Raw genomic sequence first — 16,711 nt, 5'->3', positions numbered from 1 at the left:
GAGATCGCCAAATGATTGACGGAGCTAGAGCCCCGGGAGTCGGGGTGGTAATGTGTACTTTGGCGCACGCCTCACATATCGGTATGTAACTCAAGAACCGCTAAACGGATTCTGTCACCTGAAAGGGCAATCGACAGGCAACAAATACGGCTTTAATTATGTCTATATCTATATTGTATTAAAATAAATGCATAGCCAAGCTGCTAGAGGTCGGCAAAGTGGTGCGTCGCGAAACGTCCTCATGAGGGCCCACATGTGGGCCCTTGGATGTTAAGAGGTTGTTGTGTTTTTTTTTCAAATGTAGCCAAGAGTAAATACCTTAACCCTATCAGAACAGCAGTCAAAGTGTATATTTTCATTTTACCGATGTTTTATAAGATTTACCGAAAATACAAATTTATGGGAAAAATTCGAATTATATCTCTTTTATCGTGAAACCCAGAGGAAATGACTAAATCCCTATTTAACACTGCCATATGAAAGAGTAGCCTTTTTCCTATCCATAGATGTATGATTTGGCCATAATAAGGTCAAGGTCAAGTTCAAGGTCAAATATGAATTTATAATTAAAATGGATTATCATTTATTACTGTATTACAAATCCTTCTGTTTAATCATCTTCCCTTTATTCATTTGCTTAGAGTTTTTGCTCAATGTTTTCATGGTGTTATTCACCGGCACAGATGCAAAGAAAAATCATATTCATATCATATTCTCCTTTTTTTCATTACAATTTACTCAAGCCTAGTAACAGACACAATATTTCTGACACTGGGAATACATACCCCCAGTTCCCTAGATGTTCCTAGATACCAAGAACATGCAAATTGACCTTGTAGAAGTGGAGCAATCTTCCATTTACTTAGGCGAAATGCCTTTAGGCGAAATTTCTGAAAATAGGGCTACAGCTTAAGTGTTGGGTAACCCGAAGATTCATAAGTGGACTATTAACCCTTACAAAAAAGTACCATAGTAGTTTGATGGTAGTTTTACCGTGGCATTTTAGGAGTGCCGTGAGTGAGTCTCCAAGTGTATTTCTATGGATTTTATTTAGGGATGCTCGATATTGGCTTTTTTACCGATACCGATATACCGATATTGTCCAACTCTTAATTTCCGATACCGATATCAACCGATATCAACCGATACCGATATATATACAGTATGCAGGGTTTCCCCCCCCAAAAAATGGAATAATTTCAGGTAATTAACATTACATATCTCATGTTATGGAATTAACACAACATTATGCATACTTTTGACAATAAATTTTATCAGAATTTCTTCTTACTTGCTTGCCTGGGTAAATAAAGGTTATAGAAATGTAATTATTATTATTTTTTTAAACCGATACCGATATCCCTTCACGAGTGAAGCTCTACACCATGCATAGCTCGTGTGAACAGCGAATGCCATTCAGCGTCCATTCTATTGTAACGTTTTAAAGTTGTAAACGTTATTCACAACTCTCGAGGCAGGTTGATAGTTCTCACTGTACTTCTTTATTCACAAGCATCAGTTATAGCTTCGGTAGGGGTCATCCCTATGTTCCCCAGGTCCTACACTATGTTCCCCGCTCCCGAAAAAGGTCTCCAGTCATTATTTTAGCCATTGTCACTGCTTGGTAATAACAAGGCTAATGACATTATCCCGCCTAAAGCTGTTTCCTACGGAAATAATTTGCGGCTGGTCCATGATTGGAAGATTTTATAGCCCATATCCAAATGAAAGAAATTCCAGTGAAATATTAGGCTATGTGTTTGAGCTTAAAATAATTTATAGGCAGGCTATGTAACGAATGATATTGATAAATTAGGCCTAGGCCTATATCAATTATTTTAAGTTCAAACAGATTCGCACGTAGGCCTATCAACATAGGACCCGGGGAACATAGGACCCTTTTTATCCGGAGCGGGGAACATAGGACCCGGGGAACATAGATACGCTCCCCTTCGGTACAAGCGACTCATCCCTACTAATTCCCATGCCTCAAGAGAGTGCACGCTGGTTGCCACACCCTCTTATACCTCCCCAGGTCAGCCCATGCACTCTCGACTATGTCAACCCGTGGCTGGCGCGACCAATAGCGTCGCCGCCAGCCCCGGGATGGCGGAGTGCAGAGTGGCAGCTCGACTGACCAACCACCCAAATCCCAGGGTCGCTACACTATGATGCTTTCACTGCCAGTGTGTCTATCTAGTTTCTGTTATTATGTTTAGATTCATGAAATTAAAGGAAGTGGAACACACCAACATTATGGAAAATGGCCATAGAAAGCTATCCAGCTTTAAGCTAGCCTAGCTTAGCACAAATAAATGGAGGCAAATGCGGATCAGCTTCCATTAATTTGTGCTAAACTACGTATGCTAGCTTGCAGCCAGCTTTTTACTGAATGCACAGAGAGGAAACTATCTTCTTGTCTGACTCTGGAGCAGGCACATGCTCACATAGAGCCCAAGGGGTGCTTGAGCACCTGCCCTGTTGAGCCTCATAAAAAGTGCCCTTAAAAAAATATAATAATAATCAAATAAATTGTTTTACTATTGCGCATATAGACTGACCTTCCAACTGAAAAGTGTCAGGATAGAATCAAAATATTAGGTAAAGAGAGAGAGAGATGCCCCGTATTCCATTGCAGTTTGCACAGCCTCCTCAGCGTGCCTCTCCGCGGACCTATATATTTTATGCATAGCGTGGGTGGTGATGATGATGATGATAGAAACCGCTGTGGCGCATACAGTTGAATGCTGGTATTACACTCACTGAGGGACACGAAGAAGTCAAGTCCGATGGGATTTGGGAATCTCAAATACAAATCGTGATTGGAATAAAAAATGCATGTATATTAAACAATACAGAATATACAGCACTTCTTGGGGTCTGTAGGGTAAGCACTTATTCCCTCCCCCCTGAACATATATGGAGATGTATGGGCCTTTTAAGTCAGTGATAAAAGTGTCTTTCAAGGATAAGTGAGCTCCTGCACTGATTATTATAGTTCAATATTCAAAATGTTATCACCAAAACCCCCCAAAAAGCATAAAAAGGGGGACCCCCGCCCAAAAAGGGCCCCCAAAAATCAGGCTTGCGCTCTTTGCGCACTCGGTTCTAACATACACACGTATAGTGCCCTTTTCAGCCTTTGAGCACCTGCCCCTCTAAAGTCCTGTGCACGTCCCTGCTCTGGAGAAGACGTTAAGTGCATTTCCCATAATGCTGATGTATTCCTTTAGGGGGAGTGAGGGGTCAAGGGTGAGAATGGGTGTTACAAGGTCAGCCTAGTCAATTTATTGGATAACTGCCCTAAACTCTGAGTGCTCCATATGACATGTTTTTCCTTGCAATTTGAATACTTGCCTGGTACTTAAACCCTATTGTTAGTTGTGCATGTTTTATTATTCAGCCTCCGCCACATGTACTGTATAATGCATGGCTTCCTTTTTTTGCAATTTGGCATGCTGTCAGACCATAGAAAGTTATACTGCCAAACAAAAAATTGGCACAAACAAACCTCATGGGGACACTATATAAACTATTGAAAATCACAAATTCGGCCCTATATCATGAACCAAGTGCAGTAAAGATGTGAAACTTGATACACTTATGTCTATGTTTTCATGATGAACAATTTTGCCTCTAGGACCCTTAACCCATTCTCTGCCACGCTTATATCCATCGCTGTTTGATCTCTGCCAGCACTGTAAGTCTATGGAGATGTTCACCTTCTTTGCAGGGCTATAACTTTTTAAATTGTATTGCTAAATTGACATTACTATGGCCCATTCAACATCAATTATCTATCGTTCAGGATGTAGGAACGTTTTACTTTTTCATTCACACATTCATACGAAAATACCGTCTAGAGTATAAATATGTTTTTATTGTTTTCTGCAGTATTTCCCAGAATGTGAGATATAGGCACAAATGCATATATTAGATCATCAAATGCAGTTTGATACCGATCGACGCTATATTAAAAATGTCAACTGTACATGGTCCTAAGGGTTATGACTGATCATGCGCGGGTGAACGGAGGGGGGGGGGGGGTCGTTTATAATTCCGTGATAGTCGTTAGATGCTTCATGTAGTATGGGTGATATATTGATCAGAGCAGTTTGTATAGAAAATGATAAACAAAAACGCTGAAACTCACGTCAGTCTCCTCGTACCGTTGGGCGATGAGAGTGGAGCAAACAGATCCCAGTTATGTGGTGGGGATCTAGGCGATCCATTTCCGGTTTGTATATTACTAATACACACCCAAATCATGTAGATTATTGAGTTATGGCAAAGATCCATATCCACGGTGTGTGTATTGAGTCCTGCGACGATAAACGAGTGGCCGGACGGAATAGGGAGACGCACCGGGATCCACTTCCGGTTGCAACCCCCCGATCAGCCACCAGGTGGCAGTATTGAAGCGTTGCAGAGTTGTGCTGGCTCACACAGCATCCGACAAGGCTCCGTGAGTGAAATATGAATATCATGGCGAAAATATAAAATTATGATCAGAATCACGTCGTACGCCGTTATTGGCGGGGAAAGGGTTAATGTCCTGCCATCTTGAATTTTTTTATTTTTATTTTTTTTAAAGCTGCACAAAACAAAATTTCCAGGATATATTTAGGGGACATATTTTGAATTGTGTTGTATCCAGCTGCATCTGAAAAAAATACATGGGTGCTATGAAGAAAGAAAGTTTGTGTCAATGGCACAACATACAAGCATGACCACCATATCATATCAAAACTTGCTTGGGTGACTTTGCTTCCAATGTGGACGAAATTTGTCAATTTCAAAGACGCTAAAAGTGTTAATTCAAAAGAGTAATGTCTATCAAAGTTTGCACAATAATAATTTGTTAACGCAAATGTGTAACACCACAAATCTTCTTTGATGAATAATGCACATTAACATCTTTTATTAATTGTAAAAATTTACATTCAGTAATACCAGTTCATATATCAAGAAAGATAAATGTCATTTTTATGGGGTATATTTTAATTACTGACATGCATTTCTTGTGTGTATGTGTCTGTCCCCCAATATGGCCAAACAATGAAAATAACCTCTCACATGGTACTGTATGAGAGGAGGAGAGAGAGAGAACTTCAGTTGGATTTGTGACACTGTTTTGATTCCACATAGTAGAAGGAGATGTTTTTGTGATCCTTTATTTTTCCCCATGTGAGGTTGGACACAATTATTTGCTTTAGAAGTGTGAGGGATCCAGGGAATGATCTTTGAGTAATGGAAAACTTAGCTTACCTGTGTACCTGTTGTACAATGTGTCTGTTGTTGGGATGCATTGAGGTCCATTGTTTGGTTTTAATGCTTAAAAAAACATGTTTTAGTGAAAGTAAAGTTGGACACTACATTTTGCGAGTACTCATATTACTGAGTAATGTTACATTTAGCAGGTCAATATGGCCATCTGTTGTTGCCTATTGGGCTTTACCATGTTGTGATTATTAGCATTTTAATAAAATGTTATGCTAAATGCAGTATCTTTGAACATTTTGGTAATTTATTTGATCTAACAACAACAAACAAACATTTGCATAAAGCAATCATATCTGTCTACTCCCATGTTGATAAGAGTATTAAACTGTTAAGCCCTATTTTCTGAAAATCCACCTAAAAATACATACCTAAGTAAATGGAAGATTGCTCCACTTCTACAAGGTCCATTTGCATGTTCTTAGTATCTAGGGACATCTATGGATCTCAGGGAATGTATTCCCACTGTCAGAAATATTGTGTCTGTTACTAGGCTTGAGTAAATTGTGATGAAACAAAGGAGAATATAAATTATGATTTTTCTTTGCATATTTGACGACATGACCAGACGTGAAAAACTGCCACTGAGCTCGTTCAGCACAAAAAATAAGTCGTGCCCCCCGGCGAGATCTACCGCCGGGAGAAATCTTGCGTCAATCCGCACATGAGCGCGCGTGTGGGAGCTCTTGCAAAATCACCCATTTTTCCATGTCATTCACGTCGCTGAGTTACCACCAGATCTCTGAAGAAGTTAGGTGCGTCGCTTTAACTGTGTGGTGCAATTTGCGCCGACCGTTGTGAATTGGGAGTGTTTTTGAACAAGGCTCATTTGCATAGAAAGGGGAACATGTTCCGCCCATATTACCTCATTTAAATACTCGCTAATAGCACCGGACGCAATGCTGATGGACACAGTTACCACCTCATTTCACCCGCTGCGCCTCCTCTGTCAATAGCAAACTGTGTTTCAGAGCTATTTTTATGTGGTTTGGCATGGTCGAAGACAATACACCACAAAATAATTGGTGCAAACAATTCTCATGGGAGCTGATGTGGTGAAAATTGGAAATGCAAACTCCATAGATCATGAACTGTAGAGTAGAGATGTGAAATTTACATTTTATTTAGTCATTTAGCTAACATTAAACTCTTTCAGCAGAGTAACAATGTTCATCAAACAGTGCTGAAACTTGGGTGCTGCAGTGTTGAGTGCATAGTAGTAAAGATATATTAGTATAGTGTGGCGGCTGAGTGGCACAGTGGCAAGGCGCTCGCCACTAACACAGGAGATGCTGGTATCAAGCCCAGCTCTCTGCGTTGCTACCGGCTTGGCCGGTCGTCATACTAACGCAATTGGCAGTGTTAGAGGGTGGGAAAGCCGGTGGGTGGGGATTGGACGCTGTGGACAGCGAGTCCTACAGGTCGGTTGGTGCGCCTGTACAGCAGAATCAGGAAGTATCGGGGGCAGCGTGAGCCTCCCACGCGTTACTCCTCGCCACTGAGAGATCGCGCTGTTCAGGTGAAAAGATGCAACAGCTGCCTCCTCGTGTACCGGAGGGGACATGCAGGCCCGGACTGGCCATCGGGAGCACCGGGAGTTTTCCCGGTGGCCTGGCCTGCACAGATAAAAAAAAAAATGATATAAAAATATATATATATATATATATATATTATTTTTGTAATTATTATTATTATTTATTTATTTTTTGCCAGGCCATTGTTTCTAGTTGTGGCGGCGGCGCGGCGCGATAGTTAGATAACCTAGGTGGGTGGGGAACAACCAGGATTTCACTGTCTGCGACAGAGTTGGAGAACTATCTCTCCCTCACGCGGATCACACACACACGATGGAGCCGTGCTGCCGCTTGTGATTGGTGGAGGCGGGACCAGGCGATACAACTGATTGACAGCGGAGGCGGCGAATGGAATGGCAGACGGCACTCTGATGCAGAATAACAGCCAGGCAATGAGCCAGGTAGTGAGGGACTCGGGAGAGATACAGTAGAGCGAAAGTCAATTAACGTTGATGTCAAAATGGACAGTGGAAGAAAGAGAAAGGGTGGAGGAGAGAGGGATAAAACAAAGAAAAAGAAAGGCCCTTACAGGAGAGAGTGGTTAACTGTATTATAATAGTAAATAGAAAAATATGTTGTGCTCTTGCTTTTTTCTTTTTGAAGGTGGAGAGAGTAGCATTGCTAGTGCCACAACAGTTTTATTTGAGGTCCATAACAGTACATTGTACTAAGCAATTGTTGGCTCATTAGTTTGTGATTCACATGCACTAAAATTCACCAGAATGCAGGAAATTAAGTCTTTGTAACAAAAAATGTCCTGGTGGGGGACCCCCAGACCCCCCGCTTAAAAAGTGGCCTGATTGGGGCTATATTTCGCGCTATATCTCCTGGTATGAATTATTTCCCCAGTCCGGCCCTGGGGACATGTGATGCAAGGCTTGGTCCTCACTGCAGCCGACCAGTGCGAGGCATAGTCTAGCAACGTTCGAGACAGGGGAGGGGAGAATTGAAGGGAGAATTGGCGAGGCAAAATTGGGATGGGAGAAAAAAGGGTATTTTTTGTTGACTGTGAAAGATTGGTCGGGTTTCGGCTGTCCTAACTGTGGTGGGAAGTTTGTTCCACCATTGTGGAGTGAGGACTGAGAATAGGTCAATGTATTTCCTCATGATGAACAATAATTTGCCTCAATGACCTAATGTTGGATTTTCTGCTTTATTTTTCTGAACGAAGAAAAAAGCCTTTTTTGCTCTTGCACCACCTGTCTGTATTTGTCAGGTCTCTCCAAACAACTTTCCTATTAACCATTTTCTTCATTAGAGAAAGTGGGCATGTCGGTTATAACTCAGTGACTGAATACGGTAGGAAAACATTTCTCTTATCAAAATATTCAGGAGTACACGCTAATCAAGAGTCTTCATGCTCATTATGATAACATTTATCTTTGAATTTGTTAAATTGTTTCCACTTCACGAGTCATAACATCAACACAACTGATTTGGCTTTGCACCCTTGTATGACCACTTGCGGCTATATTCATATTTGTACCGGTAAACTCATTATAGGGTCAGATGTATAGAGAATTTAGTTGCATGTGTATCATATAGAGGTGTTGCTACTGCTTTGTGGTATGGTGTGTAACTGTTAGTTTGCCATGGTATCATTGTGGTATCATGAATTGCTTGAACTGTAAAGTAATTTCTCTATTTATTTATTTATATATTGATTGACTTAATCTGTCAGTCTTGTGTAGTGGGTGTTTATTCAGCCTCTAAACCAGGCCAGACTGGTTTATTTAAAGGTGGTGGCAAAATTGCACTACTCTGCTCTAGTTCAGTGATCTCCAGCCTTGTGGGCCACAAGGTTTATTAAAACTCAGTAACGGCCCCATTGGAATGTCTTGGCATTAACCAATGCAATAAAGATGTCTGCCATTGCAGATATTCTATTGCATCCCCTTGGCTAAACTTCTATCAAATTGATTAAATGGAGTGTGAGAAGAATGCTGAGGCATCTGCACACATGTTGGCGTCTTCCATGGCGGAAATGGCTCTCTCCAGACTGGCTAATGAGTGAGAATGATGAGGCACATTGAACAAGGCTGCTGCACAGAGATAGGAGGAGGGGTAAATCTGTTCAGTGAGGAGTCTGAGGATCCCCTCTAGGGTCCTCACCTCCTCTCACCTTCTAAACACCAGTGGACTGCCTCCAGCCGATAGGACACAGGAAACTCGATTTGACTATGACATCACCACCACATTGTTCTCATTTGCACTTTTTCCCCTGTCCTTGTAGTTACGTTTAGGTTCCCATAAAGTCTCTGTACAGACACCCATTCTTCCTCCCCAGCGAAGTAGCAGGCTTTCAAAACAATGATCAATTGCTCACAAGACCCCTGTGTGTTTTAAATCATGAAACAGGGCTAGTTTTTTTTGGCTGCTGGCTGGGGTGCTGCATATTTTGATGCTCGCCCGTCTTTCCTTCAGATCTCTTACTAAATATTACATTGATTTCCTTGGGCAATGGACCTTGTGTATCGGAGGGACTTTCCACTCTCACTCAGGGAGGGGTGCAGAATCCCCCATTATGTAATCCTGTCCTCAGAACAACCACCCTCTTTTAACACAAGCCATCAAGCCCCCCCACCCGTATTATGAGGTCATCGTCATTACCAACTCCATTCAGGTCTCCCCTCACACCAATCCATTTCTGGCAGCATACTGCTCTACACACAAAAACACAGTGGTTCCTGTGTGTGCTTTATACATTGGCAGGGCTTTCTCAACACCTGGTTTCAATAACCAATGCAAGTGGGAAAAGACAAACCTTCAGTTCAGTTTGTTTTTGTTTGCTAAATCAAAATTGCAGGACTGAACCACCAAGCGGCAGTGCTATTCTGATTCCTTACGGGCATGCCTTTTTGTGTTTGAGAGATGAAATGAAGTTTTGTCTTGGGGAAAAAAATATTGTATTCTGTAAGAAGTCAGAAGTCATGCGGTGAGCTTTCTGCTCCCTTGTCAGGTTTGTATGAAACCATAACTGGAGAGACAGAGGAGCCTCTTGAATTTCACTCTTTCGGTCTCACGGGCAGGAGACCCCACAAGCACACAGCACATTTCTTCCCTTTGAGGCTTACTTAACTTGTAAGTAAGTAACTCCTCCATAACATCCACTTCAATAATTTTTTTATTATGGTCAAACATGCAACCACTGAAACAAGGAATACGACTTGTTTGGTCATTAAGAACATTCATGTAGTGTTTACTGTACCTCTCTGCTCTGGTCGGTATACACTCCCCACGCTGACGCTAGGATTCTCCACAGCAGCATTAGGAGAGGATCTACCCGGGGCGACAGGTGGTACAAAGGGAGGCTGTGCTCTTCCAAATGGAGGAAACTGCTCATACTGAGGGCTTCTGACCTGCGGTTGAGCGGCATACCCTGTCCTGTCCACTGTCACCGGGGCCACTGGGTTGGCCTCAGGGACAGCGATAGCAGGGGCGTTCTCCTCGTTGTAAAGACTGTGCGAGTATCTGCGGTCCAGGCCATCTGCAAAGGGTGGCTGAGCAGCCCTTGGACTGGGCACGTAGCCGTACGGTTGATGGTAACGGTAGCCATCTTCAGTGTATTCAGTGGGGGAGCCTGGGACAACAGGGGCCAAGCCGCCTACATAACCTCCTCCCGCGTATCCTCCTCCACCTCCATATATTCCACCACCATAGGGGTGAACAGGCTGGAAGGGCGGCTCATAGCTTCTGACTGGCGCCTCCACAAAACTGGGATCATACGGCACTGCCGGGTAGGAAGGTTGCTGTGGGAAGGGGTACTGTGGGTACGATGGCACATTATAAGAGGATGCGGAGAAGGATGATGATGATGTAGCGGAAGAAGAGCCTGTGTTTGGCCGGTAGCGTGTGCCAGAGGATGATTGGAAGCGGCTGCCGGTGCCACCTGTGCCCGTTGTGGCTTGCCTCCAGTTATCGGGCACCTGTCCAAAGCCAAATGGGTGCCTAGTCTGACCTCGGACAGTGTCAGAGGATCCTCTAGATGGGGCCTGTCTGCGGACATTGCCCCCTTGAGGTCTACGTGGAGAGTGGGGGCGAGTACCGGCAACAACCACTCTGGGACCTCCATCCTGGCTCTGCTGTCCGGCGGGGACATATTCAGCTCCACTGTTGAGCAGGCTGAACACCCGGCCATTGTTCTCCCATTGTATCACTTGCCTCCAGGGGTTGGCAGAGCTGTCCTGTCCCTGGGACTGGCTGGCAACCTGAGCATGGCCTGAGCTCAGCATGAAAGAGACCAAACATGCCACAAATATGGGCAACATTCTGGCTCCAAATGCACCACTGCTCACCACACAGGGAAAAAAACAACCTATCACTCCACCAGCAGCTCAAACTCAAACCACCTGTAGCTCTGTCAATACAGCATGTGCGTCCTCTTCCTGTGAGTCTGGTCTGGTCTGAGCCTGGCGAGAGAAGCGGTGCTGACGGTGGGTAAGCTAGTGATTGTGTCCATCCGCAAGTCTTCACTGCCGGCTAGAGAGGAGGCTGAGTGTTTGTCCAGGAGCAGTCATATCCAGGAGGGGGAAGAGTGGGCTTCAGAGGCCCCACCGGTGGTGCTAGTGTCTGTAAGCACAGTGAGAGAATGCCCTGTCTCCTTGTTGGTGTACTAGCTGGCCTGTCAGTGGACTGAGCATTGCTTTCTGTCTTCTAGAGGGGAGTGCACTGCTCGACTGCAGGCTTCTATTTGCCTCCGATTGCTTACAATGGTCTGTGAAAAAAAGCTCTCAAAAACTTTTTTTTCTTTTACAGGGAGAGGTCCCACATGGCCCTAGTGCTAGAGCTGTTTCCTGGACTGCAGCAGTCAGGGCTAAGGCTTCCAGAGTCAACATGATCATCTGAAAAGGCACTCACATTTATATCACGTCTCACGTCTCACTTTCCCTTTTTATTTTTATTTTTTAACATCCTGAACAAGCAAAACATTTTCATTTCACCTACAGGTTGCATTCTTGTTTTGTTGATAATTGCATAACCTGTTGTTTGTTTTGTAATCATGTACAGATGGGGGGGGGGGGGGGGGGGGGCTCATAACTTACATGACTTCAGAGAGTAATTGCAAACAGGGGTGTAACCTTTTGAGATTTATGGAGTTTACACTAACAAACAGCATGTTCTACTATTCTATAGTGAGGGAGGGTCGGGAGTTTATTTTTTCTTTTACTCTTTTATGGAATAAATTGGATAACTCATGATGTAGTAGGGCCAGTAGGCTATACTGATTTACAGGATTTGTCAAATAACAATTTTTTTTGCTTCCTCAAAAACAGCCTTCCATCTATGTGGTGTGCTTATGTTGGGAAATGTTGCTCTGAGACTGTCCCCCACCCCAGGACCAATCATACAAAGTGTTCTGAGACTTTCCCCCACCCCAGGACCAATCATGCACGCACGCACACACGCACACACGCACACACACACACACACACACACACATACACACACACACACACACACACACACACACACACACACACACACACACACACACACACAGAGCTACAGTGCCCCAACAATGTGTGTTGCTCCCTTTCCAATGCTATCAAAGTGACGCTCCACTCCAATGACCTAATTTACACTTAACTGTTCTGAAAGAAAAGTAATTGGTAAACGCATTCCAACCACAGGGATTAGGAGCCAACCTGGTTGCCGCTTGCCTCAACAGAGTGGCTAGAGGGAGACAAGATCAGATTTCCCATTATCAAAGTCAGCGGTTTGCAAGGTGTTTGCCTTGGCATGATCTCGTGTGGCCAGTGGCCAGAATGCACCATGGACCAAAGAAAGGACAACATTCCTCCACAGCACTGTAGATTTACAATGAAGCGCTTGTGACTGCGATCTGCTAAATTTACAAGGCCTCTTTGAAACTGGACCCAGTAAAACAAGTTGATGTACAGCTTTCATAATGTGTTTTGTTCCCCCAAATGCAGGGTGAGCATCCTGTGAAGAGAGGCTTTGTGACTGTGATATGTGGATGAGGAAGTCCTCAGGGTAAAAGGCTGGCCATGAGGTTGCAGAAGAGGACATCAATATGAATATTATTCTATGCACCATAGAGCTCAGCCGCTCTGGGCCTAAATCATTTCCAAGTGTGGCAATGGCAATGATTGAAAACAGTGTTCTAAATCAAGGGGCTCAACAAGTACAGACTGATTGCACAGGGGGGCAGATGGTCTAAACATTAAATACTACATCACCTCCCTTCAGGGTCACTTTGTAAGAGGTTTACATAGCACAATAAAAGGCTCATAGTTTGCTTTGATACAATTATGAATATTCAACATTCATCATAGTTTAATTTGGTTACAGCTTAAAAATAGAAAGTCTTTGGTATTTGGACAACAGCTAGGCTAGCTGATCCATGCCTGCTTCCATTAATTTGTGCTAAGCTAGGCTAGCTTGCAGCCAGATAGCTTTCTACTGAATGCACAGGGAGGAAATTGGTATCTATCTTTTTGTCTGACTCTGATCAGACAAAGACAGTAAGCGCATTTCCCATAATGTTGGCGTGTTCCTTTAAATGCCATATTCGCCTACCAGCCCTGACTGGGGGTAGAGGATGCTGTCATCTACCTGCTGAACCGAGCCTACACTCAACTAGACAAGCCAGTGAGCACTGTGAGAGTCATGTTTTTTTTTTTTTTTTTTTTACTTCTCCAGTAGCAGTCGAGAATGAGTCAGTGTGCGCCGGCGCCACGCTGATTCTATTGCAATGGTGGATTATGAATATTTTTTTAAAGGTTGTTTAAGCAATCACAGTTCTGTGTTTTACGGGACGTAAAACATGCTCGGCAAACACGATCACAGTTTTGGGTTAAAAGTAAAACGACCCCCCCCCCCCTGATGATTTTGTGAAGGTACATTATGTACATGTTATACCTTTGATTTGGGAGTATTTGGGGTTTCAGGGAATCAACCAGAACGATTTGGGCTTATTGCGTTTTATCTCGCAATCTATGAAAAAAGACTGGATTAAGGGCGGCTAAGTGGCGCAGTGGGCAAGGCGCTCGCCACTAACACAAGAGACACTGGGTTCGAGCCCAGCTCTCTGCGTTGCTACCAGCTTGGCTGGTTGTTCATACTAATACAATTGGCAGTGTTAGGGGTGGGAAAGCTGGTGGGTGGGGATTGGACGTTGTGGACAGCGTCTCCTACAGGTCGGGTTGTGCGCCTGTACAGCAGAATCAGGAAGTAACGGGGGCAGCGTGAGCCTCCCACGCGTTACTCTTCGCCACTGAGAGATCGCGCTGTTCAGGTGAAAAGATGCGACAGCTGCCTCCTCGTGTACCGGAGGGGACACGTGATGCAAGGCTTGGTCCTCACTGCAGCCGACCAGTGGGAAGCATTGCAACGTTCGAGACAGGGGAAGGGAGAATTGAAGGGAGAATTGGCAAGGCGAAATTGGGATGGGAGAACATTTGAAAAATATGGATAAAAAGTTTAAAAAAAATATTGATTATCTTGGAAATGCGCGATGTTTAGCGTGTAATAAACTACAAACTACAGTGTGTAGAATCAAACTATTTTTTCCATGTTGGACTACAAGTAGTGTCTGTCAAATGAGCCACACCATTGTCTCCACAGCTATAATACAGAACACACACACAGCTCTGCAAACATCGTGAAACAGCGGAAATGACTATTTTAAGATTGCCTTCTAGCGACAGAGATGGGGATTAAGCGTGGCGCTGAAAGTGTTAAGCAAAAATGGGGGCAAAATATTCTTAAAAAATTATATTTGGACGATTGCATACCCAAAGTAATTTGCTATTTACTTATAGCACATGCATGAGTCTGGTCTCTTTTGAAAGGTAACATTCGGAAGTTTCTTACACAACAAAGAAAAATCACTTTGTGTTACAATCACAGCCAGGACCTCTCTCTCTCCTGCTGCTTCCACACCCTTATATGGGCACCTTCCTGTCCCTGCTTCCACACACTGTCACCCAGGATCAGTCTACACTACAGTGTAGTTTTCTCTACACACCTGAGACTTGTCAGATCATCACCAGCCCTGATATGAGACCTGCGTTTCCTGCCACTCCTCGTCCGAGTGTTGCTACACCTACCTTGGTACGAGGACGTAACCTACTTGCTTCTCTGTCTGTATCCTTGCCATGTCCTAACCCTGTCTCCCTGTGCTCAGGATCGCCTATCGCCCGGTCTACGCTGTTTTCCTGAGACACCACCAGCCAGGACGTTTCCTGAGAATCACGAGGAGTGACCCTGCTCCCACCTGTTGCACATTCTGATCATTTTACCCTGTCTGCTTGGTACCTAACAATTAAACAACCTAAACCACCTCGTTCTCCTCTCCCCTGTGCTCTGCTCTTGGGCTCAAGTTGACGCTACCCTAACACTTTGAGTGCTAATGAAATAGAGTAACAGAGGTTTGAACACACTGAACTAAAAGTATTTTTATTTTATTTGTTGATCCACTTTTTCTCCTAATTTTCAATTTTTCTCCCATCCCAATTTCACCTCGTCAATTCTCCCTTCAATTCTCCCCTCCCCTGTCTCGAACGTTGCTAGACTATGCCTCCCACTGGTCGGCTGCAGTAAGGACCAAGCCTTGCATCACGTGTCCCCTCCGGTACACGAGGAGGCAGCTGTCGCATCTTTTCACCTGAACAGCGCAATCTCTCAGTGGCGAGGAGTAACGCGTGGGATGCTCACGCTGCCCCCCATTCTTCCTGATTCTGCTGTACAGGCGCACCAACCGACCTGTAGGAGTCGCTGTCCACAACGTCTAATCCCCACCCACCGGCTTTCCCACCCTCTAATACTGCCAATTGTATTAGTATGATCGACCGGCCAAGCCGGTAGCAACGCAGAGAGCTGGGATCGATACCAGCATCTCCTGCGTTAGTGGCGAGCGCCTTGCCCACTGCGCCACTCGGCCGCTAAGTAAAAGTTTTGTGTACTCACATTTCTGTTTAGTGGTTGACACTACGTTTTTAAGTTCCAGCTGAGAGGTAGGAGCTGGAAAACATAACGGTTCTTATAGTCATACAGGTCCAAACTTTATAAAAGTCCCATGGAAAATGAGTGTTTCACAAAGGATTTTGTAATGTGTGTACCGGCCATAATGCAGCATGATTATCCAAAATGGCCATCCACTACCATTAATTTCGTCTCTCGAGTCACAACAAAGGACTTCTTTGTCTTCTTGTGTCACCTTCCCCCACTCTCAGCGCCCGTCTTTGGGAGCAGATGCTCCTTGGCTACAACGGTGGTAAGTCATTTTCGCCATCAGCGGTGACTGGGTCAGTTCAGGACCATTCGCAACCTGACGTTGTCACTCGTCCGAATGGCTTCTCAAATGATGCTTGCTCGATGTTTCGTCTTGTAACTCGAAAATGAAATCACGGAATAGGTTGAGTGCGGTGACGATCGAAAGGCAGCAAATTCAACTTTCCAACAATGTATTGGTTGATGGGCAAAAACGCAGCCCAGAGCCAACAGATCTTATAATGATGGCAAAACACAAACTGGTACAACCACAATTACATTTATTTAAACATTTTCTGAATTAGTCCCCAAAATTTTTTTTAATTCAAAATCTTCCCCCCTATATAATCACTTATGGTGGAGTATGTATGACGTACGAGTAAATATGTGACCGTGTCTGGCGATCGGGGGGGCTGGAATGTTCCGATTTCTTTTTACTATTTAAATTTTTTAATTTTTTTATAATTACTGTTTTGAGTGTTGAAGAACATATTTACTATAACAGTGAACAGTTATAATATCTCTAATAGGGAGGTGTAGTCTGACGTCACTGGTTGTTCCACCCGTATAGGGATTTATCATTGGGAAAATGGATTATCGGCTATTGTAACAATTCTGCCGCA

General features: G+C 43.9%; 1 protein-coding gene across 1 annotated transcript in view; it reads right to left on the bottom strand.

Annotated features, from left to right (window-relative positions):
- The window catches only part of loxl1 (lysyl oxidase-like 1), a 79,389-nt gene extending 67,870 nt beyond the window's left edge, over positions 1-11,519 (bottom strand). The window contains exon 1 of the mRNA XM_084337749.1: positions 10,063-11,519. Coding sequence (XP_084193875.1) covers positions 10,063-11,122 — 1,060 coding nt within the window. The 5' untranslated portion in view covers positions 11,123-11,519. The remainder of the gene's footprint in view (positions 1-10,062) is intronic.
- Between the last annotated feature and the right edge of the window lie 5,192 nt (positions 11,520-16,711).

This window comes from Notolepis coatsorum, assembly GCF_963971535.1.
Source record: "Notolepis coatsorum genome assembly, chromosome: 20".
Classification (NCBI taxonomy): Eukaryota; Metazoa; Chordata; class Actinopteri; order Aulopiformes; family Paralepididae; genus Notolepis; species Notolepis coatsorum.
The sequence above is the reverse complement of the archived record's forward strand: the minus strand, read 5'-3'. Positions and strand labels throughout refer to the sequence as shown.